The sequence below is a fragment of the Caretta caretta genome, chromosome 1 (assembly GCF_965140235.1).
Source record: "Caretta caretta isolate rCarCar2 chromosome 1, rCarCar1.hap1, whole genome shotgun sequence".
NCBI classification, from domain to species: domain Eukaryota; kingdom Metazoa; phylum Chordata; order Testudines; family Cheloniidae; genus Caretta; species Caretta caretta.
The window spans coordinates 102,109,625-102,137,381 of record NC_134206.1 but is presented as its reverse complement, the minus strand read 5'-3'; the positions used below and the strand labels follow the sequence as shown (position 1 = coordinate 102,137,381).

The 27,757-nt window shown below is 44.0% G+C and overlaps 1 protein-coding gene across 2 annotated transcripts in view; it reads right to left on the bottom strand.

The window, feature by feature from the left end:
* ITGBL1 (integrin subunit beta like 1) overlaps nt 1–26,360 on the bottom strand; it is a 249,310-nt gene extending 222,950 nt beyond the window's left edge. For both annotated transcript variants that reach the window (XM_048854457.2, XM_075129677.1), the window contains exons 1-2: nt 26,152–26,360; nt 24,457–24,668 (exon numbers count right to left, since the gene is read on the bottom strand). In XM_048854457.2, the coding sequence (XP_048710414.1) occupies nt 24,457–24,668; nt 26,152–26,249 (310 nt within the window). In that variant the 5' untranslated portion in view covers nt 26,250–26,360. The remainder of the gene's footprint in view (nt 1–24,456; nt 24,669–26,151) is intronic.
* Nucleotides 26,361–27,757: the final 1,397 nt, after the last annotated feature.

Sequence of the window (27,757 nt, the reverse complement as noted above, 5' to 3'; positions counted from 1 at the left end):
CACATTATGACTTTTCTTTTTCTAGTTGTTAAGAAGTTGTATGACAGTCTATCCAGTTTGATATTGGATTAATTTGTTTTTTAAATCCCTTTTAAGGAAACTGGACTCTATAGCAACTTGGCAGCCTATGGAAACAGGCAAAGCTTCACTGAGATGTATATACGTCTGTCTAATAATTGTAGTCACTTATTTATATCATATACCCTGAAGACATGTACAACAGAAGAAAGGGATGCTTTTGTGATTAATATACTTTATTGCAGGCAGAATCTGAATTCACGATTCCAACAACATAGAAGACAACATGTCATTTGTAATTAATAGCAATGTAGTCTGTGATTGATGGTTGTGTTTGAAAGGTCATGCTCTTGAGTTATAGATTGTATTTGCAGCATCAACCTTTCTCAGAAAATGTGATGGTTTTGTGTTGTTATGAGCAATGGAAAAACAACTGACTAGGATGATGTGAGAATTTCTCCAAATGCTGACTTCAGGATGAATCTGCCTATTTGGAGAATTGTTAACTTTAAATGGAATTGCTCCTATATCCTCAATTCCTACCTAGAGAAACTGCCCTGTCTGGAGGTGACAATCAATTTTGGTTCAATGATAGCTCTCACCTGAACCTCTCCCTGAGCACAAACTAGAAACAGTGCTTCATTATGCTTGCTGTGTTTGTGATGTGGCTTATCTGTGACTTGAAACTGAAATGAGGATGAAATACAATTCTCTCAAGAGGAAGTGCGAGAGGTCCCAGTTTTTAAATGCACAATGTAGTACCCTAATCTCACATCTCAAGTCAGTTTTATAATTTTATTCATTCTCCTTACCAGCACCAGCATTAGAACTGACTTTATTTGACTAATAAAACATTGTCATAAGGGATTTCCTTCTATAATGTGTTTGCACAAGAGCTTCAAGCTTATGACTGAAGAAAAGGCTCCAATTGTACTCTTGCATGATGGCCAGTCTTTTCTTCACTTTAAAAATTACCTGAACACAGACATCTTCTATATGGATTCTTAGGGTGAAAGCCTCAGGAGCCATGAAAGCCAGGGTAGGTGGGCTTTGTACAGGTGATGTGCATAGGGGTTGAAAGGCACAAGCTGCTCTTTCAAGTGTTGGGCTGCTGTAATGGATGAACACTGTTACACACCCCCAACCCAGAGTGCTTGACCAGAAAATCCCAGTAGTTCATGGACTGACTAGCCATGCCTCTTCCCCGCCCCCTCCCTAAACACACTCACAACCACAGTTATGCCCTTGCCTTTCAAGCCTTGCATATTCCTGCAGGAGGGGGCAGGCTTTCCCCATTAATCCTGAGCTAAATTATGTGGCATAACCATTTGCAGGAGTGTTTTCTGGATCACTGTTTACAAGATATTATAATAGCACCAGCTAGACTTCTTCTTTTTCTGAGGTTTAAAAACAGTCCTAAAAACTCCATTCCTGGCTGAAATTTGGCACATAAGCTACCAGCCTGAAGGAACATTTAAAAAATTATATTAGAATGGGCTTCGGCCATTTTTAAGTTAACAAATATAACAAAAAAAGAATGGGCAAAATTTACAGCTTATACTGTTAACATGTACTTATTGCTATTGTGCCTTATTGTACAGTGCCATGGCCTGGCCCCACATTATGCTAGGTTTGTCAACTTTCTATTTGCAGAAAACCCAACAACCTTGCCCCGCCCCCCGGCCCACTCCTTCCCTGAGGCCATGCTCCCTGGCCCACCCCTTCCCCAAGGCCACGCCCTTGCCCCATTCCTTCTCCGAAGCCCTGCCCCCAACTCACTCCATCCCCCCTCCCTCCGTCACTTGCTCTCTCCCACCCTCGCTCACTCACTCATTTTCACCAAGCTGGGGCAGGGGGTTGGGGTGCGGGAGGGGGTGAGGAGTGCGGGCTCCAGATGGTGCTTACCTCAGGCAGCTCCCAGGAAGCTGCCAGCATCTCCCTCTGGCTCCTAGGCTCAGGCGGGGCCAGGTGCCTCCGCGCACTGCCCCGTCTGCAGGTGCCGCCTCTGCAGCTCCTACTGACCGCGATTTCTGGCCAATGGGAACTGCAGAGCCAGCAATTGGGGTAGGGGCCGCCCCTGTGCCTAGGAGTCAGAGGGAAATGCCAGCAGCTTCCCGGGAGCCACACAGAGCCGGGTAGGGAGTTTGCCTGCCCTGCTGTGGGTAGCCAACTGGACTTTTAATGGGGTCCCTTTTTGACTGAGCGTAAAACAGTAATAGATTTTGTGTGGTAGAAACTATTTATACATGTAGAGTATTTTGTTTGGTTTGGGCTTTGGTATTAACTTAAAAATCACAGAGCAATGTCTATTCTCTTATATGATGAGTCAAGCAGCTGCTGGGTGCACAACTGGAAAAGGTTAAAACCAAGTACATTTTTTTGTTTGTTCATCTAATCACCATTGGCATAATGCTTTAAAACTTAGTGGACATATATCCCTTCTGGCAACAGACCAATGTCACTCACTATCCATTTCTACAAGCTAGTGCCTTCAGCCACTACAGAGCTATTAGTACCCATCCTAGTCTTCTCAAATATCCAGTTTGCATTGTGCAAATGAAACAAGCAGGCAGTTTAAACCCCCAGCTGGAGCCCTATATCTCCTGCACCCAACCCTCTGCTCCAGCCCTGAGTCCCTAATCCCTGGCCCCACCCTCTAGCCCACACCCAAGCCGGAGCCCTCACCCCCTGCACCCCAATCCTCTGCCCCAGCCCTCATCCCTGGCCCCACCCCAGAGCCTGCACCCCCAGCCAGAGCCCTCACCCCCCCACCCAAACCCTCTTCCCCAGCCCAAAGTCCCTCCTGCACCCTAAACGCTTCATCCCTAGCCCCACCCCGGAGCCTGTACCCCCAGCTGGAGCCTTCACCCCCTCCTGTACCCCAACCTCATGAGCCAGCCCGGTGAAAATGAGCGAGTGAGTGGGGGCAATGGAGAGAGCGAGGGGTGGGGCCTCAGAGGGGGCAGGGCCTCTGAGGTGGGTGGGGCCTCAGAGGTGGGGTGGGGGCAGGGCAAGGGTGTTCGGTTTTGTGTGAGTAGAAATTTGGCAATCCTAGGTGAGCTGCTGGAGCCATGTGCTAGGTCCATAGGGTGGGTTGTGCAGAACCTGACCCATTTCCCTTTCTCTCTATACTACATCATCAGAATTGTGGTAATCCCATAAGCCTTGGGCCACATGCAGGGTCAGGGACTGGAGGGACCCCAGATCAGCTCTCTTCCTCCCGCCACAGCTACTCTGTTAGCTCTGTGGCATTCCCAGTACTGAGTCTGCTGTTGCTGCTTTGGCAGCAGCATTAGCCCAGCCTTAGAATGTTTGCGGTCATTTATTTAGTTCCCTTCAAATCCACATACCCTAATAGTGTAATCAGAGTTTCTAGTGCTGTTTATTTCTCTCATACACTGGCCCAGATACACCTCAGAAAGTTCTGATTGCCTCTGCTGATGCCACTGACAGGAGCAAAGCCCTTTGATATGCCTCACTGCTACTTCAGATGGCCAAGCAGCAGATAGAAAATAAGCAGTTTTAGGAGCTTTGTGGACATTAGTGGTGATTCAAGAAGGGAGAGAGGCACTGGGAAATAAATACAGCTAAGCTGCAGGTCTGTTAAAGCTGTGTTCTTCTTGGGAGAACTCAAATTCTGAAGGTGCTGTGGCCAATTCACCTCCCACCTGCAGCCTAGTACATACACCCTGCTGCAAATGAGGCTTCTGAACAAAGTCATTCTGGAAGGAAGTACTGTTTATAAGAAATACAATTCTTTCTTCCTATAATACAAAAGGTCAGTACCTGACTGTGAGGGTGCAGCCATATGCCTCTGGTGTCCAGTAGTGTCCGTGCCCCAGTTGTCCGTGCCTCAGTTTAACTTCCAACAACAATGTATTGCAAGTGATTAGATTGCTCTGGTACTTTGGACCCTCTAGTAAAAGTCAAAAAAAGTCTTCTCCTTATGGGCACAAACAAAAGTCCTGAATGAAACAAACAATTTCTTTATCCCTCCCCTAGGTTTGATAATCCTGCCATATCCCCCAGGATGCAGCAGAGGTTCAATCAGGCAAAATAACTGTAGTGCAGTGGCACCCAATCCCTGCTTCTGCACTGGACTCCAGGCGCAGGCCCGATGCATAGGAACGCTCATCTGTTCTGGTCTCAATGCTATGACCTTTCCCCTGGTTCCTCTCATGCTTGGGAGTCCACTGGCAACCAGCTCCACCCTCATACTAAGAACAGGGAGCTTTTATAAGCTGCTTCCCTCAGCAAGCCTTGTTCCTGCCCAAGCAGGTGCTCCTTCTCGATTACAGTGCTCTGAACACTTGGCTTTAAAAGGTCTGCAGCAGTTACACCAATTCAGACATTTCAGGGGGGGGCACAATTCCAGTCCCTGCCCCCTGGCAGGGACCCCGTTCCACTTCCTGCTCATCCTAGCCACCCAGGCAGAGACTCCCGGTCTCCCTCAGTCAGAAAGTGCCCCCCCCTCTCTTTCCCACATAGTGCATGAGCTGATGATGCTAGGAGTCAGCATGACCCCAGCCCCGGCTGCCCCGCGCCGGCTGGCTAGAGTGACCTCGGTTAACGGTTAATCGGTTAAACGATATAATTTTAATCGTTTAACTGGTTAGCTTTTTCAACCAATATTTACATCCCTAACCCAAATCTTTTAGGTCAAAACCAATTCCTTGAATTTTGTCCCTAATCAACTGACAGCCAGTAAGTTCCCAGAGCAAAGGTGCAGTGTGCTCCTTGTCGGAAACAGTGCTCACTATACGGCCTGTTGTATTTGGCACTAGCTGCAGTTTCCAGATGTGTTCCCATGGAGAATGACACTGCAACAATTCAAAGTCAGGGTGACAACGACATACATAACTGTGGCAAAGGCTGTGTCTATTTGCTTCCTCCACCTTATTCCTCCCCACCTTACAAACATACCTTAGCCCATTTTGTACTGAATCTCAGCTAGTTATTCCCATACACCCCACAGTCTCTATTATATGCCAAGTAAGTCATTTCACTGACACAGCAATTAAAGATATGGAATATAAATTGGGTGTCGTGGGCATGCTGAAGACATTGCAACTCATAATAACCCTCCCCACAGCATTGCATACACATAGAACAAAAGGGGAGATGAGATAGTATAATATATCCTTCACTTACTAAGTGTTGCTTGGTGAGAGTTAGTACTTGTATCACAACATTGTTTTCTCATATCGAGAGCCCAATCCTGTAGCTATGGCACAGCTCAAACTCCCACGGAATTCATTGAGAGTTTTGGATATGCAAATGCTGCAGTGTCAGGTCCAAAATTTTATAGCAGAGACAGCTGTATATGTAACATATACTTCTCAGAACCACATTTTTAAAGGAGGTGTCTTGAGGTCCCTCTGCAATTACTGTGATTATGCATGCATAAATGCCCATTTAGATTTGCACCTGAGTAGCAGATGTCGACATTCGATCAGTGCTTTTATCAACAACCAGCAAAAAATGGTGTCCCCATTTTTTCATGAAAGCCCCAAGCCTCCTCCTTTGAGCATGCTATCCTTAAACCTATGCATGGGGCCTGACCCATGAAACTCACACTAACATTTATGGGTGCTGCTTGGCTTGTATACAAGCCAACAATGTGTTCTAATTGAATATACAGGTGATGCAATGCTATATTGTGCTTTTCTCCCTCATATCCATTTCCGTGATACATTGGTACATAGATATTAAGGTCAGAAGGGACCATTATGATCATCTAGTCCAACCTCCTGCACAATGCAGGCCACAGAATCTCACCCACCCACTCCTGCAAAAAACCTCTCACCTATGTCTGAGCTATTGAAGTCCTCAAATCGTGGATTAAAGACTTCAAGGAGCAGAGAATCCTCCAGCAAGTGACCCATGCCCCATGCTACAGAGGAAGGCGAAAAACCCCCAGGGCCTCTTCCAATCTGCCCTGGAGGAAAATTCCTTCCTGACCTCAAATATGGCAATCAGCTAAACCCTGAGCATATGGGCAAGATTCACCAGCCAGATACCCAGGAAAGAATTCTCTGTAATAACTCATATCCCACCCCATCTAACATCCCATCACAGGACATTGGGCCTATTTACCATGAATATTTAAAGATCAATTAATTACCAAAACCATGTTATCCCATCATACCCTCTCCTCCATAAATTTATTGAGTGTAATCTTACAGTATATTCTCCTTTCAATACATGTGCATGGCTTCCATTTGAGGATATTTGTGTGCATTCAGAAATAATGTGGATTATAACAATGCTATCTAGACAAGTTGATATTGTGGACTTTGTTGTCAGCATATGGGCAACTACCAGTTTGGGAGGACAAATATAGTGGCACAGGAGCACCAATTAAAGTTGCATCACAACATCTGTTTAAAGATTGTCCATTCTAAGCCCTCTAAAATCGACATGCTTAGTTGGATTTCTTTGAAATTTGGGGTAACTCAGAAAGGTGCAGGGTAACATTAATAGTTGGAGTCATTTGAGCCAGGGGTTCTGGAGATATAAGCCCCTAAAAATTGCCATTTTTAAAATAATTCTGTGTTTGGGGCTTTTTTTGTCCAGAGCTAGAAATCAAACTATTGGTGTCAAGTTTTATCCAAGGTAGTGCATGAGACCCACTAAATCTTTGGGGGACCCAAAGCAAGAACAGTATTTAAGAAAATGTACATTTTTTATAATGCACTTGCACTGATACAGGAAAATGGCTAGAAGGTTTCCATTCCTGCCATTTTATATACTTTAAACTTGACTTTTGTAAGTGCTTTAAAATCTGAAGTTACTTAAGGCTTGTCTACACTTAAAATGCTCCATCAGTGCAGCTGCACTGCTGTAGCGCTTCATTAGAGATGCTCCCTATGCCAATGAGAGGACTTCCCCCATCAACGTAGGAAATCCACTTCAATGAGAGGCCATAGCTCGGTCGAAGGGAGAAGCCCTCCTGTCTACACTGGGGGTTAGGTCAGTATACTGCATCACTCCGGGGTATGGATTTTCCACACCATCTCAGCAACATAGTTATACCGACATTAGTCACTAGTGTAGATCAAGCCTCAGATTGCTTTGAGTGCCTCATTCGGGTGTGGGGTAGCTGTAGAAGATGGGGTCATTTAACCAAGGGGTTCTTGAGATGCAGGCCCCACCAGAAAGGGTTTCCTTCTGCTGCCTTCTACTGATAAGCTGAGAGGGGTACAGACGACTGGCTGAATCACAGACCTCTTGGCTGCTGTGAACTCACCCTTCCATTAATGTAACTAAGGATAAATTAATTTCAAGCCCCACCTAAGGCAAAAGGAGTTTTGAACTGAGTGGCTGGAGGTTGCTACAATTTGCATATCATGGGCAGCAATTTTATTGAAGGGTGAAAATAAGATATGTGAATGCTTCTTGGGAGGGGAGAGGTATTAGGAGGTGTAGGGAATAGGGAGGGGGTTGAGGCTGAAGTGAGGAATGGGGGGTTATAGGGATGTATGGTAGGGGAGCTGAGAGAGGTTAGAGGCTCAGATGAGGGATCCATATCACCCCCAATTCTGCCAGTGCACCCTAACCACCCTGTATGTGGGGGAGGAGAGGGGTGATTGGCTTGGTATGCTAACTGTGGCTGTGGGACATGATAGACAACTACCTCAATGACTACTAACTCCTAACAACAACATATATTTTGCTGTTTTAAAAAACTAGGAAATTCTATGGCAAAAAACTGCATTAATGCAGAGTTAAGGTTGTTGGTGTTATATCGTCCCCTTGCAGAATGCTGAGTCAAGCAAAACTCAAACTTCTGAAAACCAGGAAATGCAGAGTTAAGGTTCCCCATGCATTCTTAACTTGACCCTCTTCAGCAATGCCCCAGTGTACCCCAATAATACACATACTTCTATTCTGCCACCCCACCATTTTTGAAATGTACAAGGTCTTTGCCTCCTTTTACAACTCATCCTCTCTCACCAACTGGATTCCATCAAACACTGTTAAAGGACAAAAATGTGAGCAGGGGAAAAAGTTGCTCATTTTGGAGCAGTGCCTCAATATGGACATACTCACACTGGCCCTTGGCACTATAAAATTCAGGAGGTTCTGGATGCTGGTTTACACTCACTCACTTAGGCCATATCTATATAACAAACTTTGGCCAATCTAAGTCACATTGGTGTAAAGCTGCCACAGTTAATATATTGCTTGGTTGCTTCTGTCAGTGCCACGTGTACTCACCAGGATTGCTTATGTCAATGCAGTGTGTTGAACCATGGGTAGGTATCTCAATGTGCCGTTTGCTACTGCCCAGCACACAGGGCCATCCCTAGGGGGGTGTGGGGCCTGGGACAACCCCCCACCTCTGGCCCAGACCCCACTCCCACTCCACCCTTTCCCCCAAGTCCCCACCGCGCCTCTTCCCGCCCCCTCTTCCTGTCCGGTCCACCCCTCCCTGCCACCATTCCACCCCTTCCCCCAAGTCCCCACTCTGCCTCTTTCCGGCTTCCGCCCCCTCCCCCGAGCAATTCTGGGAGCCAGCAGGGCAGAGTGAGCCAGGGCCGGGTTGCTCGCTGCTACTGGCACCAGAACCCCCGCTAACCCACCAGGCTGCCCTGGATCCCACGTTCTGAAGTGCGGGGCCCCTCAAAGCATGGGGCCCGGGGCAGTTGCCCTGGTCCATCCTATGGATGGGATGGCTCTGCCAGCACACTGTCTTTAGGGGAAAATTTGCAGTGCATGATGGGAGGAAAGATGTCATTCAGGAGTGACAAGGAGCAAGGGTTCAATTTCCCATCATGCAACTTTCTCTGTCCCATAATGCCATCCATATCCCATAATTTTCACACCTTTTTTGTATGGAGCCTGCAGCGCTCTACACTATTGTCATGAACGTTGCAAACACAGGCATTTGCAGAGTCACAGGAAGTACTGCAACAATGGGGAACGGGGATTTCTTGAAGGACAATTTTCTGAGGGATACAGAGAAAAACAATTCAAGAGTTGTTGGTGGCATTCATGGAGCAGCTGCAGATGCAGCTGCAGATGATCGCCTTCTATGATGAGATTACTGGTTCTGTGGATGAAGGGAAAGCAGTGGATGTATTGTATCTTGACTTTAGCAAAGCTTTTGACACGGTCTCCCACAGTATTCTTGTCAGCAAGTTAAAGAAGTATGGGCTGGATGAATGCACTATAAGGTGGGTAGAAAGTTGGCTAGATTGTCGGGCTCAACGGGTAGTGATCAATGGCTCCATGTCTAGTTGGCAGCCAGTGTCAAGTGGAGTGCCCCAGGGGTCGGTCCTGGGGCCGGTTTTGTTCAATATCTTCATAAATGATCTGGAGGATGGTGTGGATTGCACTCTCAGCAAATTTGCGGATGATACTAAACTGGGAGGAGTGGTAGATACGCTGGAGGGCAGGGATAGGATACAGAGGGACCTAGACAAATTGGAGGATTGGGCCAAAAGAAATCTGATGAGGTTCAATAAGGATAAGTGCAGGGTCCTGCACTTAGCACGGAAGAACCAAATGCACAGCTACAGACTAGGGACTGAATGGCTAGGCAGCAGTTCTGCGGAAAAGGACTTAGGGGTGACAGTGGATGAGAAGCTGGATATGAGTCAACAGTGTGCCCTTGTTGCCAAGAAGGCCAATGGCATTTTGGGATGTATAAGTAGGGGCATAGCGAGCAGATCGAGGGACGTGATCGTCCCCCTCTATTCGACATTGGTGAGGCCTCATCTGGAGTACTGTGTCCAGTTTTGGGCCCCACACTACAAGGATATGGATAAATTGGAGAGAGTCCAGCGAAGGGCAACAAAAATGATTAGGGGTCTGGAACACATGACTTATGAGGAGAGGCTGAGGGAACTGGGATTGTTTAGTCTGCAGAAGAGATGAATGAGGGGGGATTTGATAGCTGCTTTCAACTACCTGAGAGGTAGTTCCAGAGAGGATAGTTATAGACTATTCTCAATGGTGGAAGAGGACAGGACAAGGAGTAATGGTCTCAAGTTGCAGTGGGGGAGGTTTAGGTTGGATATTAGGAAAAACTTTTTCACTAGGAGGGTGGTGAAACACTGGAATGCGTTGCCTAGGGAGGTGGCGGAATCTCCTTCCTTAGAAGTTTTTAAGGTCAGGCTTGACAAAGCCTTGGCTGGGATGATTTAATTGGGGATGGGTCCTGCTTTTGAGCAAGGGGTTGGACTAGATGAGCTCCTGAGGTCCCTTCCAACCCTGATATTCTATGATTCTATGATTCTATGATGGAGTGCTGCTTCTGGGCCCAAGAAATGAGCACTGACCGGTGGGATCACATTTTAATGCCAGTTTGGGGCAATAAGCAATGGCTGCAGAACTTTTGGACACAAAAGGCCACATTCCTGATTCTTTGTGCCAAGCTCACTTCAGCCTTCCCATGCATATGTACTAGAATGAAAGCTGCACCAACAATTGAGAAACATGTGGCAATTGCTCTGAGGAAACTTGCAGTGCTGGATTGCTACTAGTCAATGGGCAATCATTTTGCACTTGGAAAATCCACAGTGGAGGACATTGTCATGCAAGTGTCTAGGGCCATTAATCATTTAATCTATACAGGACTGTGACTCTCAGCAATGTGAAGGACATTGATGGATGTACAGCAATGGAGTTCCTGAACTGTGGTGGGGCAATAGACAGCATATACACCTTTATTTTGGCACCATCCCACTTTGCCACAGAGTACATCAATAAAAAGGGCTATTTTTCTATGCTTATGCAAGTGTTGGTGAATAACTGGGGACCCTTCACCATTATCAGTGTGAGTTGATCAAGGAAGATGGATGATGTGTACATCTTTAAGAACACAAGATTGTTCACAAAGCTGCAAGCAGGGACATTCTTTCCTGACCAGCGGATTACCATTGGCAATGTTGAAATTCCAGTCGTGATTCTGGGGACCCAACCTAATCCTTGATCCCCTGGCTTATGAAGCTATAGACTGGCCACCTTGACAGCCCCAAGGAAAAATTCAACTACCAGTTCAGCAGGTGCAGAATAATAGATGATTGTGCTTCTGCTGGACTGAAGGGATGTTTACTCACAAGATGGTCTCAGTGTGAAAAATATCCAAGTGGTTATAACTGCCTGTTGTGTTCTGCGTAATATCAGGAGGCAAAGAGGGGGAAGTTGCTGCCAGAGAGCGGAGGTGGAGCAGCTCTCTAGCAAGTTTAAGCAGCCAGACACAAGGGCCTTTAGAAGAGCTCAGGACAGAGCTATGTGGCTTAAGGAGGTCTTGAAAGACCACTTTAATAATCAGCCATGGTAACATGGTGTGTTGGATTGTGCTGTACCCGGGCCTGAAGTTTTGGGGGCTATTAGGAATTGTGTTGTGCTTGGAGTACATTTATGAATATCACACTGTCTTTTAATGCACCTATGAATAAGGCTAAGATTTAGTCATGGGTATTTTTAGTAAAAGTCATGGACAAAAATCCATGGATCATGACTTCTCCATAACTTTTACTATAAATACCCCTGACTAAAACTTAGCAGCTCCTGGGGCGCCACTTCTCTGGGGGACCCCTAGGGCCAACCGCTGGCCCCTGCTCTTGTGGTAGGGACTGACTGCCGCCCGCTGCTCCGAGGCCCTCCGGGCCCACTGCAGCTGCAGAAGTCATGGAGGTCCCGGAAAGCCACAGAATCAATGACTTCTGTGACAGAGTCACAGCCTTACCTATGAATTATGCATCAACAACCTTAACTCTGCATTTCCTGGTTTTCAGACGTTTTGAGTTTTGCTCAACTCACTGTTCTTGCAAGGGGACAACATACCACCCAGCAAACTTAACTCTGCATTAAAAGGGTTTTTTGCCATTTAATATATATTTGTATAGATACATAACTACACATATCGTAACAAATTAAACTAGATTTATTTTTATATTTATAATCAAGTCCATTGTCTATCTCTTATTATTCATTAGTTTGTTTAGTTTAATTTCCACTATTCCTAAACCATAGAATCTTAGAATATCAGGGTTGGAAGGGACCTCAGGAGCTCATCTAGTCCAACCCCCTGCTCAAACCAGGACCAATCCCCAACTAAATCATCCCAGCCAGGGCTTTGTCAAGCCTGACTGTAAAAACTTCAAAGGAAGGAGATTCCACCACCTCCCTGGGTAACCCATTCCAGTGCTTCACCACCCTCCTAGTGAAAAAGTTTTTACTAATATCCAACCTAAACCTCCCCCACTGTAACTTGAGACCATTACTCCTCATTCTGTCATCTACTACCACTGAGAACAGTCTAGATCCATCCTCTTTGGAACCCCCTTTCAGCTAGTTGAAAGCAGCTATCAAATCCCCCCTCATTCTTCTCTTCTGCAGACTAAACAATCCCAGTTCCCTCAGCCTTTCCTTATAAGTCATGTGCTCCAGTCCCCTAATAATTTTTGTTGCCCTCCGCTGGACGCTTTCCAATTTTTTCACATTCTTCTTGTAGCGTGGGGCCCAAAACTGGACACAGTACTCCAGATGAGGCCTCACCAATGTCGAATAGAGGGGAATGATCACGTCCCTCGATCTGCTGGCAATGCCCCTACTTCCCAAAATGCCATTGGCCTTCTTGGCAACAAGGGCACACTGTTGACTCATATCCAGCTTTTCGTTCGCTGTAACCCCTAGGTCCTTCTCTGCAGAACTGCTGCCTAGCCATTCGGTCCCTAGTCTGTAGTGGTGCATTGGATTCTTCCATCCTAAGTGCAGGACTCTGCACTTGTCCTTGTTGAACCTCATCATATTTCTTTTGGCCCAATCCTCTAATTTGTCTAGGTCCCTCTGTATCCTATCCCTACCCTCCAGCGTATCTACCTGGGGGAGGGATAGCTCAGTGGTTTGAGCATTGGCCTGCTAAACTCAGAGTTGTGAGGCCATTTAGGGATCCGGGGCAAAAATTGGGGATTGGTCCTGCTTTGAACAGGGGGTTGGACTAGATGACCTCCTGAGGTCCCTTCCAACCCCGATATTCTATGATACCTCTCCTCCCAGTTTAGTGTCTTCTGCAAACTTGCTGAGGGTACAATCCACGTCATCCTCCAGATCATTAATGAAGATATTGAACAAAACCAGCCCCAGGGCCAACCCTTGGGGCACTCCACTTGATACCGGCTGCCACTTAGACATGGAGCCTTGATCACTATCCATTGGGCCTGATGATTGAGTCAGCTTTCTATCCACCTTATAGTCCATTCATCCAGCCCATACTTCTTTAACTTGCTGGCAAGAATACTGTGGGAGACCGTGTCAAAAGCTTTGCTAAAGTCAAGAAACAATACATTCACTGCTTTCCCTTCATCCACAGAACCAGTAATCTCATCATAGAAGGCAATTAGATTAGTCAGGCATGACTTGCCCTTGGTGAATCCATGCTGACTGTTCCTGATCACTTTCCTCTCCTCTAAGTGCTCCTCTAAATCCTTAAGTTCTGAATATAAGTACATGGATTTTTGTTCTTCTTGTAAACTGCTCACAATGAGGAGTTCTCATGTCATATTTCATAAATTTTATAATTTTGATTTGTGCATGTGGCTATACCAATACTTGCAGATGTTAAAGTCTATTATAAGCAACATAATTTAATTTGCTAATTCATCCTCAAAAAAGGTATTGAATTTATTCACTCTAGTCACAATGACTACAACTATAGAGAAAGAGACAAATCTACTGCTGGCATAAATGGGCACAATGCAACTACTAGATTCACAGATTCCAAGGTCAGAAGGAATCATTGTGATGATCTAGTCTGAACTCCCACATCACACAAGCTGTAGAATGTCCCCAAAATTATTCCTAAAGCTTATATTTTTAAAAAAAATCCAATTGTGATTTAAATATTGTCAGTGATGGTGACTCCATCTCTCACCATTAAACATTTACACCTTATTTCCAGTCTGAATTTGTCTAGCTTCAACTTCCAGCCATTGATCATGTTATACCTTTCTCTGCTAGATTGAAGAGCCCATTATTAAATATTTGTTCTCTATGTAAGTACTTATACACTGTAATCAAATCACCCCTTAATTTCCTCTTTGTTAAACTAAATAGATTGAACTCATTGAGTCTATCACTCTAAAACATGTTTTCTAATCCTTTAATCATTCTCGTGGCTCTTCTCTGAATGCACTCTATTTATCAACATCCTTCTTGAACTGTGGACTCCAGAACTGAACACAGTATTCCAGCAGCAGTTACAACAGTGCCAAATACAGAGGTAAAATAATCTCTCTGCTCCTACTAGAGATGCCCCCGTTTATGCACCCCAGGATCAGATTAGCTCTTTTGGCCACAGCATTACACTGGAAGCACCGATCCAGTTGTTATCCACTACAATCACCAAATCTTTTTCAGACTCAGTGCTACCCAGGAGAGAATCCTTGTCCTGTATGTATGGCCTACATTTTTTGTTCCTAGATGTATGAATTAGATTTAGCAGTATTAAAAAACACATATTGTTTGCTTGAACCCAGTTTACCAAGCAATCCAGATCACTCTGTATCAGTGATCTGCCCTCTTCATTACTTACCACTCCCCCACTTTGTGTGTCATGTGTAAACTTTATCAGTGATGATTTTATGTTTTCTTCCAGGTCGCTTATAAAAACATTAAATAGAACAGGGCCAAGAACCAATCCCTGTGGGATCCCGTTCGAAACACACCTTCTCAGTGATGATTCCCCATTTACAATTACATTTTGAGACCTATCAGTTAGCCAGTTTTTAATCCATTTAATGTGTTAAATTTTATATCATACTAGTTTTTTAACAAAAATATCATGTGGTGCCTAGTGAAACTCCTTCGCGATGTTTAAGTATATCATATCAACACTATTACCTTTATCAGCCAAACTTATAATCTTATTAAAAAATCAAGTTAATTTTACAGGATCTATTTTGCATTAACCCAGGTTGATTTTCTTTAAACACCTTGCCCTCCTTTAATTCTTTATTAATCAAGTCCCATATCAGCTGTTCCATTATTTTACCCCAGATCAATGTCAGGCTGACAGAGCTATAATTACCCAGGGCATCCCCATTTACCCTTTTAAAAATTAGCATAATATTAGCTTCCCCAGTGCTCCAAGACTTATTGAAAAGCAACATTAATGGTTGAGTGAGCTCCTCAGCCAGATCTTTTTAAACTCTTGAATGCAAGTTATCTGCACCTGTCTATTTTAACTCCATTGATTTTCAGTGAAGCAGCAACTGCTCTTGCCAGTGGCTAATTTGGCTTAACACTTCAGAGGTGCCATTTCAGATTTTGGTAGGGGAGCGCAACTTTCACTGTGATTCCGTGGGCTATTTAGGTACCTGAAAACTCTAGGTTTTTTGCAGATAGTAACTTAGAAATTAGCTGACAGGAGCACTGTATCTAATTCCTATATAAAGAAAGAAAACTATATATACAGACACCAATTAAAGCCAGGAGATAATACAGCAAGATATTCCCAATCCTGAGCCTTGAGGTGGAGTTAGAACTGTTTGGCTGTGTCCTGCCATTAAACTATTAATACCCTTGTTCAGCTCAGTTGGTGGAGGGGAGGGAGCCTGTGCTTTTTGGGAATGGAAGGAGTCCATTTCAATCCCCATAGCCAAGATAAAATCCTATATGAGGCAGGGGTGCTGCAGTCACTGAAAAGCCTGTTACTCTCGGGGGAGAATTCTGGATTTGGGAACGACAGGTCCCCAGATCCCATATCAGACAAGCCCAAGCAAAGACTGTGGAAGGTACGGGGTGGAAGCATTTGGTGCACAGAGATTTTTTACGCTGATGTCAGAAGTAACATCTGAACAGCTAGTTCTGAGGGCAAGCTATGTCTATCTAGGCAAGTGTGCAATGAACAGGCTGGTGTGTATTTGCACCATGTACCTCTTGTGGTTTCCCTGGCGGTCATGGGCCCTACACTGCTAACAGGTAGCAGAGATTATCTGTTAGCTCAGGCATCAGGTTCCTGTGCTTTGGTGCAGGCTACAGGCACCCACCGTAGCTGTGAAGCTCTCCAAGGCGGTTGTGTGCAGCACAGTGACACATGGCGGTTCCCACAGGCTGTGGAACTGTCACAACAGAGCAGTACCTCCCTGCGTTACTCCTGCACCGTGAGCTGTTCAATGCCGTGAAAGGGTTGTTAGAGAATAGAACAGGGTCAAATAAAAGCTGGCCACTGTAATCTGAAATCTGAAATCCATTTGAGAGTGACAGGGCCATTATTTCACCAGACCCCTCAGCTGGAATTCCAGCCTGGGACTCCCCAGTTCCATGGGGCTGAGCACAATGAGTGCCAGATCCATATAGCACCTAGCACATTTGGCCCAACTTGTGCACCCCTTACCATCCTAGCAGCTGTGCTGATGCTCATGTTTCCCTTCTCCCCTAACTGCTGCATGCCCCTCCTGCACCCTTGCACTCCCCCAACCCGCCCTGTGCCCCTTCTCCCTGAAGCCCTACATTCCCTCATGGCCCTAGCCCCCTGCACCTCCTCCTTGTGCCCCCTCCCCACAGGCACTCAGAGCAGCCGGTATCCAACCTCCAGCAGCTGCACATAGCTTACTGGGAACCAGCCACGCAGCCATTTTCCTTCTGCCTTTCCCACCAGCCACCGTCCACACCTGCAGCACTGTGATCAGCTCTCCCTCTGCAAAGCACAGCCCCTGCTGGTGCCACTCCCTGGCGAATGGGTACAGGATCTGGCAGCACGAGTCTGACATGCTGTGCCATGGAGCTAGCCCATAGGGGCGTCATTTAAGGAGGGTGGGGGGTTGTGTGTTAAACCTACCAAAATCTGAAATGGCACCCCTGCTCTGCTGTGGTATGAAACTCAGGGGGCCGGGTGCCCCCCTGCCCTCCTTAAATGGCACCCCTGCAGCACTCATGATAATTTCATTTACACCTACTGAACAGCACTCCAGTATAGAAAAAAATAAGTTATTACATTCATTTTTCTGTTTACACATGACTAAATTTGGTTCTTATTTATACTGATGTAAATTCAGACAATAGATTTTAAGTAATGGTAGCGTAATATTCCATGTGATAAGAAATTTTGCTGCCTCATGATTCACTGGACACAACTTCTGTGATCTATTTTATTGCATTATCTACAGTGTTTCCACTGTAGTTGGCCATAAGAATTCATGCTTATTTAAACTTTGTGATCTTCATTAATCACAGACATACATATTAACTAAATGTCTTCACTCATTATGAACAAAATCTCATTCAATTTGAGATTTCTGTGTGCTACAATACTACTGAAAAAATAGGAATCTAATCGATCCTCTGCAGAAATTAAGGCTATGCCATTTGGTCTTTTCACATAACACAGATTTAATGTGTTCTTGTAAGAAAGCACTGAGCTCATATGATACATGAAGCCAAAACTGTTGCCATTTATTTGCATGTATCACCATAACTACAAACGTTTTGCCTAATATATCTTGACAGCATGTACTGTACATGTGACAGTGGCTTGTGCTAACCAGAAACTTCCTTTCAGTATAGAAAAGTTGGATTCTATTACATAGACTAGTAAAAAGACTGACCACAAAGAGAGAGTGACTATGATGTGAACAGTTAACTACAAGTGGATAGTAGAGGAAGAATCTAGATGAGGCTCTGAAGCGGCAATAAGAAGGTCAGTGCCACTTTAGATCTGTATATGTGTCTTCCTAGTTCCATGAATCCTTTTGTGTTTAACTGCAATACAGGATGCAAGGTATGTACGAAGAGATTTTGCTTTAGCTGTTTTGAAATAGCTTGCAGCACCTTGCAGAAAAATCTTGGAAGGGGGTTAAAAATGCTATAAAATTCACTTCCCCCAAATTGAAATAATTAGAGTGGTAACAGTATCAGGACCCTTTGGGCTGCATAAAATAGTAATTAATTTTAAGATAAAGACTTTAATTAAGTAGAAATTAATGATAGTTTAAATTTAGAAAATCCAACATGGCCAATCAAAATGGTGGATACAGGTAGAGGATAGTGGAAGATTTCATTTCTGAGAGACACAGTGTGAAGTAGTAGGAAATTCAATTTCCTGTGAGATAGTAGGAACTTCCACTTCCTGTGGGGAATGACTCAGCAAAAAACCCTACAATCCAAGATGGCATGGGGCAGAGCTTAAAGATGATATCATAAAAGGATGATAGGTCATATGTAGGTACATGTGACTAGGAGGGGCTTAAAGCTAACCTCACAAGGGAAGGGCTCGAGGAGGAGCTAGAAAGTTGAAAGCTGATTGGCTGAAAGGATCAAACCTCGAGAGTGCACACAGCATATAAGGGCAGCCCCCATTAGGCTGAACTTGTAGTGGGTTTGGGGTTCCTAAGAAGAACAGAGCTACAAGACACCTGAGAAGAAGAATCAAACATCTTTAAACAGCTGCCTAAGAAGCATCTACCAAGCAGCAGCAGCAGAACCCTGAGGTTGCCCTGGTAATGGCTATCATAGCAACCCAGCCAATGGAGAAGACGGCAGCCTTTGGACAGCATGGGCTTCCATCTCTGTCACCAGAGGGCAGCTTTCTCCTTAGCAGCAGTCATTGCTCTCAAACACCAAACAAGCAGCAGTAAACCTTGACAGAACAGAAGGACCATACCAACGATACACAGGGATTTAAGAATGGTAGAAGTAAGTGTAGTCTTTGATTTACTATTGAGGAATGTATGGGTTTTGCTTGTAAATAAAGCCAGATGTTAGTGGTTTGAATGAGATCTCCCGTGCCCATTTTGTGACTGCCTGAGCTCTGCCCTCACAGGATGTTAGTGTAAATATTAATGTGGGTAATTGATGTTAGGTATTAACGTATTAAATATTAAATGTTAAGTATTAATGTTAAGCAATTGTTTTAAATTGTGAATGTGCTCATATGTGTATATAGAAGCCTCACTTATTACAATCGTATTGTAATCAATTGTATCACTAGAACTAAAAGCCTTTGTATATGCGGGATCTCTATATGCATGTTACATTGAAACTATTGTATTTTTTTATATGTGATAAGTTATTCTATGTAGTCTGTGCCTTTTATTTTGCTGTGCTGTTTTACTGCATGTAGTTCTATTGTATTTTCTTATGTTTCATGCATTCTTTTTTCCTTTACTAAATCTCCTGTAACTTTTTATCTCTTTTAAATAAATATTATTTCTGTTTTTGAAGAATTTCTGCGTGTGTGTCTATCCTTGATCGGAAGGCTGTATCCGTGTCCTTTCAGGAGTTAGCAAGACTAGCTTGCTTTGCGGAGCCCTCTGCAGGTCAGAGACAAGCACCCTGGCGATACTCTGGCAAATTCCTTTAGGGCGGACCACAACCTTGATTACCCTTTTTTGTTAAATTAGACAATTTGATAGGTAATGTAATTGGCACCTAAATCTTAGGGTAACAGTCATAAACACAGTTAGTGTTTTAGCACCACATGGAAATAATCTTAAACTTGTAAAATTCTTGCTAGGAAACAGAGACTCCTTTCAGTATCTATGTTTCCAATGTAAAATTCCTACTTCCGTGAAATCCCTTCCCTTTACACTGAACAGTGGTTCTCCTTTGAAAGGTACACGCACAATTCTTCTACATATTGTAGGTCAGGTCCCCTCACTCATTGGTAGCTGTCAACTGCCATGACAGAAGTTTCTGCCTTTGCTGAGGAGACAGGCAGGCAACTAAGAAGGCCTCTACCTCACATCTCCAAAAATCCTTATTTTCTAGCAGTCAAACCCTTTGCTTTTTAATTCAGCCTTTTGCTATTTAATTCTCTTATCCCATCCCTTCCCACAGTGCAAAGTGCACTCCCTCAGCCAAGGAGCCTCTCAGGTCAGGTGCACAAGACAGAAGACACAGGAACATCACTAATGTTGCAAGCGCAGTTGCAACTTCAATGCTGCAACACAACTCCTACCTCTTCTGCCCCACCTTGGTGTAGCTGGTGTGAGAGGAGCCAACTGAAGAGGCCAGGCTCTCCAAGTAGCCCAGAACAGAGCAGCATCTCTGAAACTGCAGCTGGTCTGCCACACAGTCAAATACAAGACCAATAAAAGAGACAGGCCTCACTGGCAGCAAGAAGTACAGGGAACAAGAGCAACTATGGCATCACAATACTCTCTCTAAGAAGCACAAAAAGGCCATAAAAGAGAGAATAATGGAACAGAGCCCCTTGCTGCTTCTCGTCTGCACTACATCCCATGCTCAGTTCCTCAGGCAATTCCCTTTTCTGTTTACAATGCCAAGGTGATCATACAGATGTGGAGAGTCCTAGGCAAGCAAATTGGAATCTCCTCTGCCCCTCAGTCTCTCTTTCCCTTAGGAGAGCAGCTTGGATCTGGTTAGGGTCACACCTAAGGCTCCTTCCAGCAATAATTTTGTGAAAGAAGCAAAGGAACCCTGAAACAGACATGCAAAAGGGGTACTACAATAGTTTATTTCCTCTGTATCTCACCTCAGAGAATTCCTCTGAAAGGGACATTCGGCCCTCCTGAGGACTCAAGGGAAAAAAATCCAACAGGGGTGCAGTAAGCACACAGTTGATTCCAATTCCATCTCCTCCTTGTACATCATTCATGACAGTCCTTTCATCTACTACCCTTCAAGGACCTGCTAACACAATGTCCACTCAAGGGAGGAAATTGAACACCTAAACTTCACAGTATGAATGCTGAACAAAGCCAGTTGAGAAGAACTGGCTCTTTTTTTCAGTCTTCTCATAGTTAGGAAACAACTCATATCCAAAACATTTCATTTACATGGAGTCATTTCATAGGCTGGGCACAAACAGAAGCACTAACCACAAGGCAATCTACGCCTTTTCCATTCTGCAGTTCCTTTAGGGCAGCCTGTCTATGGCCTTTATGGACCACATCCTGGAGGCACATGTGGTAATTCAATCATCTGCTCTCAGACAGGAGAGGACTGTTGTCAGTTCACCCTCATATAGCCAGATTTCTCAAAGTAGCTGAGAAAAAACAAACTTCCCAAAAGTATTCAAGTGTCTAATTTGAAACCTTAGTCTATCACAGGGATTGGCAACCTTTGGCATGCGGCCTGTTAGGGAAATCCGCTGGCAGGCTGGGACGATTTGTTTACCTGCAGAGTCTGCAGCTCCCACTGGCTGCGGTTCGCTGTTCCAGGCCAATGGAGGCTGCAGGAAGCAGCGAGGGCCAAGGGATGTGGTGGCTGCCACTTCCCGCAGCCCCCATTGGCCTGGAATGGTGAACCGCAGCCAGTGGGAGCTGCGATCGGCCGAACCTGCGGACGCTGCAGGTAAACAAGCCATCCCGGCCTGCCAGCAGATTTCCCTGATGGGCCACATGCCAAAGGTTGCCGATCCCTGGTCTATCACTTCAAGATTCATATTCCATCCCTTTGAAGCACCGAGGAGTTCAGTGCACCTCCTCTTTCTATTATGGTACTTTTTAAAAATCCATCACTTCCTCAAAGAGAGCTTCCTCAAAGCTGTGGCAGTCAATCTTCAATCATTTTTAAAAACAAAATTATCCTCCGAATGAGATCCTGAGAAACAAATGAGTGTCTGTCAGAGTCACAACACTGTGTTTCCGTCATTTGGCCCAAATGCAGAAACTATGACATATCCAGAGAGACCTTAACTTTTATAGGAAGAGGACAGAACAGACGAAGTACACTTGAGAGTATTTATCATCTTTGGTTCAAGGTTGGCATAGATCTATTTGAATTAAGCCAGAAAGAGTACCTCGATTAGTATGCATTAGTTTCTGGTTATTGGTTTTGATTCATACTATGTTTCATTTACATTTGATTATTTTTAAAGAAGATGTAACAGTAGCTTTTGGAGTGAGTATATACTGACACCTGCCAAGTGACAGGGCTATACACTTATACAACCTTGCCCCATGTCATGTGACTTGGACTGGAAATAAAGACCATGTGTGCATCACATCTTTATTAAAACCCACACAAAAAGTTAACTGGATAAAAATGCAGTGTAGCCGAGTGGACTGAGAACATTACTGGAAACCCAGAGATCCAGAATTATAATCAAGGCTCTGCCATTGACTTGCTGTTTGGCATTGAGCAAATCTTTCATGCACGCTTTTCAGAAGTGCTGAGCACCCTAAACTCCAGATGAAGTCAGCGGGAGCTGTAGGTGCTCAGCAGCTCTGAAGATGAGGCCCTTCACCTTTCTTGTCCTATCTATACTGCAATTAAGGCAGAGGACTGCGATTAAATAGTTTCATATCTCAGTTCTCACAGCTCAGACTAGAAAAGGCCACTGTCAGGTCTTCTGATGATTAATGAATTAAAGTTTGAACATGTAAAGTGCTACGTAAGTGCTAAATATTATTTTTATTATTAGAAGTATCTCAGTCTCAGTTCTCCCCTTCCAACTAAACCACTAATGAAGCTCTCAGCTACTTGATGGTGGCATTAGAAGGTGGGGGGCAAAGGGGAAGCCAACAGTAATAAAACTTTAGAGCAGTTGGATTTGGAATGAAATCTTAAAATATGAGTAACTTTCACTTTCATTCCAAATGACCACCCTACTTCTACATTTAGTGATGTTGCAATACCAAGCTGCAGCTTTTTAAACATAAAGATGCATCAGAAGATCTAGATTGGAGAGAACAAACCACGTAATAAATGTACCTGTGCTCCCCTAAATTACTTGCATAACTAATCTTGCACTGCTGAGCAGGGTGCATATTAAGCACATTCTCCATGAAACTTGTGTCTCAGGTGCCAAGTACAAATATTTTTCTTATAACACCACTCTTGATCTTTTCATGTTATTATTGGACTTCTTATTCTTAACTACGCTGTTGCTCAAATAAGTTTTTTTTTCCTATAAAATTTGCCAAACCCACTGCTGGAATGCATTTGTATTATCATGTTACTAACAGAATTCCTGCAACATTCCCACTGACCTAATTGTGGGTTTTGGCCTGAAAAGATGACACGTTTATGCAAAGCTGCTTAAGATGTTTAGGCAGGGACACTTGAAATGAATTTCCCTTGTGGCTCCTCTTTCATCAAGGTGCATCATCAGGGTGCATCCCCTTAGGAATATGAGGAGATAACATTCATTCCTTCTCTTCTTTTCTCACATCCTATTCTGCAGCTGCTAAAAAATTCCCCGATCTGATGAAAACAGTTCAGAAACTTAAACTAAGACAGCTGGAAAGATGCAAAAGTGACAAAGTTAGATGCAAACCATTTGAGCATGTTCCTATGATCACGAGCCCACATTATGTGTCAGAAATGTATATGCATGTGTCTCCCATTGAAGTCAATGGAATTAATGTGCATGTATCTAAAAGCAGAATTTGCCTATGCTGCCTTAGTTCATATTTTGTAAAGTCACTTGTATACTTAGAGAGACATACAGATGGTTAATAATAAAAGCAGGTGCATTTTTAGGGTACACAGCCATGGTGTAACTCTTATGGTGGTCTTTCCCCAACTACAAAGTTGCTGTTCTGTATCCACTGGAGGGTGAAAGCAAGCAGAACTAACAAGTGAAGCAGTGCTCATAACTAATTTACAGCCCTAGGTAAAGGCAGGGCTGCCCAGGGAGGCAACAAAAGGGGCAGTTTGCCCAGGGCCCCTGTTTGAGAGGGTCCCCAAACCGAATGTGGTTGTGACAGGATCACAGAGCCACTCAGGTGTGGCCTGGCTGCCTCTTGGTCAGGAGGGGCAGCCGGGGCAAACCTAAGTGGTGCTGTGATCCTATGCACCAGGTGGAAACACCCAGAGTGGCGAGCCAGGCTCAGCCCATTAGGACAGGACCCGCTGCTGTAGAGTAAGTGCAGGGTATGCTCACTCTCCAACCACCCTGCCCCTTCCTGTTTCTGTACACTTGGTTTTTTGGTACAGTGAAGGGAGGGCACCGTTTCAGATTTTGCCTCGGGCTGCCAAAAACCTCTGTGCGGCCCTGGGAAAGTTTCCATGGGGGCTCAAATTGTGTTCTCCTTCCTCACATAAGTAGTTCCAATGAAAGTAACAGAGCTACTCACATGTGTAACACAAGCAGGATCTGCTCATTTATCTGACTCAAAATGGATTTGCAATGCCTCCACCATGAGGAACCTCCTATGGGCTTGTCTAGGCTACAGGTACAACCAGTCAAGGGGATCCAGTTATAACATACATAATTTTGTGGGAGACACGATCCCTTAACTGTGTTCCCAAACCCCACTAAAAGCTTTGATGTGTCAACGAACAGACAAAAGCCATGGCCAGCAACACATTTACAGTCCTGTCTACACTCTAAAAATGGAACTGTGCTATGTCCCCTAACATACCAGTAGTTGTAGTGTACAGAGTTGCCACTGGTGTGAGAAGCTATCAGCCTGCTAACGGGCAAAGATGTGCATAGAGATCCCAGGAGCATGCCAGCTAAAGGGCAGCAGCCTCATCACACGGGGGAAGCCTCCCGGAATACTGTGGCTTCCTTACCTGCACAAGTCTCGCCATCATAAGTCTCACACACCCACTCGTGGCATTCGCACAGTGGACCGTAGTATTTGCCTGGCTCAGTCACTTGGCAGATGCAGACACCGCAGTCACAGTGGCCTCTGCCACTGCACAACTTTCCCCCTGGGACATGACACCTGCGTTCCGATTCAGCACGGGACAGTCTACATGAGGAGACGCTGCGGGAGCCACTCCTGCAGAGGACAACAAAGACAACAACGAGCTGCAGACAAAGTCAGGTGCTCCTACATAGAGTGGATGAGATCAGAGTTGGGACAGAGATCCTTACTGTTGCAGTGGATTTACCCATTACTTTAAAACTCTTTTATTTTTGTATTACCTGCAGTTTTACAGCCATTTATTTAGCACATAATAGCAGCACAGAGGCTAATAATTCAAAGCACCATGATTTTTGCCCTTTGAGAGCCTGGGGATCAACAGCTGGGTTATTATTAATCCAGTGTGTCACCCACTGGGACATATTACATTGAATTTTAATTATTTTGCAAAAGGCTGGGAACCCCTTTGCAAACTTACATTGGGATCACACATTTGTGATAGATTTGGTAGATATACCTGGTTAAATGATGGATTACATTTGGATTTGGATTATTCTGGTGGATTTGAGAAATTAAAACTGGAGGGCATGAAGCCAAAAAATAGTAGGATACAGATGCCAAATTAAGGTTTTTGACGCTTCCTTGTATCAGGATATGTTGGGTCCAGATTTGTTTAATTTATTTATTTAAATAACTGAAGTAAAAGTTGTTCTTTAATTGAATGGTACAATTTATGGGTTAATGGCTCAAATTTGGCAAGATCCAGCAGGAGCCAGATGTCAAATCTGAATTTTTGCTGTTCTGTCATACTGGAGTGCGTCAGGGTCTGGATTTTTAAGATGCATCGGGGTATCTAAACATGTTGCCTGTGGTGGCATTAGGATTTTGGGGTAGAGGGTTGGGATAAAAGCCTATCCAGACCCAGGTGTGAGACATAGGCATGGGCAGCACCATTAGACCAGGATGATTTGGAGGTCCAGATTTATTGGTGCAGTAATAGCATCTGCACTTGTCCTCAGGCATTAGAATTTATGTGCATTGAGGCCAAAATTTTGCTGAATCCAGCAGGAGCTAGGTTCTAGATCTGGTGGGTAGGTTGTGTGCTGTTGGTGGGTCAGTTTTGGGGGGATTTGTGCCATTGCTCCAGGATGTAACCAGATCCAGGATGTTTGGTGCACTAGGAGTGGCTGGATTTACTGTCTATTTAGCCTGTTGAATTTGGAGAGTTGGGTACAAAAATCATCAGGATCCAGCAGAAGCTATCTTTTGGCTTTTCCCCATAGATACCTGTTTTAAGTTTTGCATGTATAATGAAAGATACATTTCTACATAAACTATGTGATCCAATGTAGTTTATACTATACACATTTGTGATCCTAACTACAATATAGTGCACACATAACTTTGCATTAGATATATACGCAATGTGTGTGGGTATTATACATTATGTGACTAATTTTCAACAGATAATAGCAACAGGTTGAAAATACTCCATCCTTGCCTGTATGGTATACACAAGATTTTAGATTTTTGTTGCTTGTTGCAACTTGTTACCAGTTAAAGTCCAGCCTATAAAGCAACTGCTAAATAAACCCATTAATCTAAAAGACAAACTTACCGCAGGGCCAGGGAGAAAGTTTGAAGACTTGCAGGCAGCAGAGTTAGAAGCGAAGCAGCCAGCAGCAGCACCAACTTGAGGAACCCCTGTGCACACATGTTTAGATTGCAGGCAGTGACTGAGGAAGTTTGATGTTCTCTACGAGAGTCCCATGGACAGACAGACCCACTGGGCTTGCAAAACCCCAAGCTGGCCAAAACCGGCTTCAACACTGCTTCCCCCGGTGCTGCAAGTGCCTTTGATTAGCTGCCTGGAAGCTGGATTTGGGCAGCACTCTGGGAGGAAGATTGGTGCCAAACCCCAATGCTCACAGTCTAGGCAGGAAATTAATTAGAAACAGTTGTACAGCCAGATGTTTTATTTTGACATAAAAAGTGTCCTGTTCACAGATTGAACAAACTGTCTCAGTCTTGAAATACAAGCACTATAAATATTTGAGGAAAGTGTATTTGAGTTAACTTTGATTAATAGATGTTTGAGATAATCTTAGTAATGTGATTGGGGAAATGTACATTTGTCAGTTTTGGCAGACGACATTAACAATACTTTCCAACTGTATTTGAGTGTATTGCCAGCAGTCAGGTAAATGCTTTAAACTTTTAGCATGAACTAAAATTATGTGGGTACATTTTTCCCCTTGGTTCTCAAACATTACATGCTATAAACTTTACAGTGTGACATTCAGGGCTGTCAAGCTATGACAGTTTGAGTGACTGCAATTTCAAAAATATCAGTTAGCTTTTAAAATGCCTCATTAAAACACTCAGCTCAGGCTTTCACCCCAAGAGTTAGATATTTGGAAATACCATAAAATTAATCCAAAACGAGGGAGTCTGCCTCCAAATGAGTGTGACTTGGCAGGACTGGCCATAACCTTTCTTTATACTTCATAGAAGTTTTAACAGTTTTTGATCCCTCAGATTGTCCTGGAGAATCACAAATTGCCCAACACGTTCCTGAGCCTGAATGGTATTAGAAAAACTTAAAACTTACACCACAGAAGAAAATTCATTAGTAGAATATGGGTGTTGTAGTAGATGTTCTTTCTTCCCCCAATAATACAATTCCATTTTTTGAACCAAGAAGTCATGCTATTGACATTAAAAGCTTTTATTAATTCGAGTTCCTAGTTTGTGGACCAAGGTTTTCAACAACTCTTTCTAACTGAAGATTTTTTTTTAAAGAAAACTGCAGCTGTACAGTACAGACAGTATACAGTGTGATTATTCCTAAAAAATGAAAGAAAAACAATCCAAACTTTTGCCATTCATGCTGATGAATACTTTTACCAATCTATGCAATGTGTTGAAAACCTCTCCTGCATAATAGTCAACAATCACCCTCTGATCTCCTTATATCCATAAAAATTATAAAGAATCAGTACCTATTGGAAACAATACTTGTTTCCCCTACTTCCTCAAAATAATTTTTCTACCAGGGAACCCCAGACTGACTGCTCAAACTTATTTTGTAGGTTTGCTATTGTAATTTATGTTACCTTTTTTAAAAATAATTATGAAACGAAAGGACACATATCAACATGAAACAATATAGATATGACACTTACTTGTAGAAATGTGTTACATAATTGTACATGTTTAGCTTA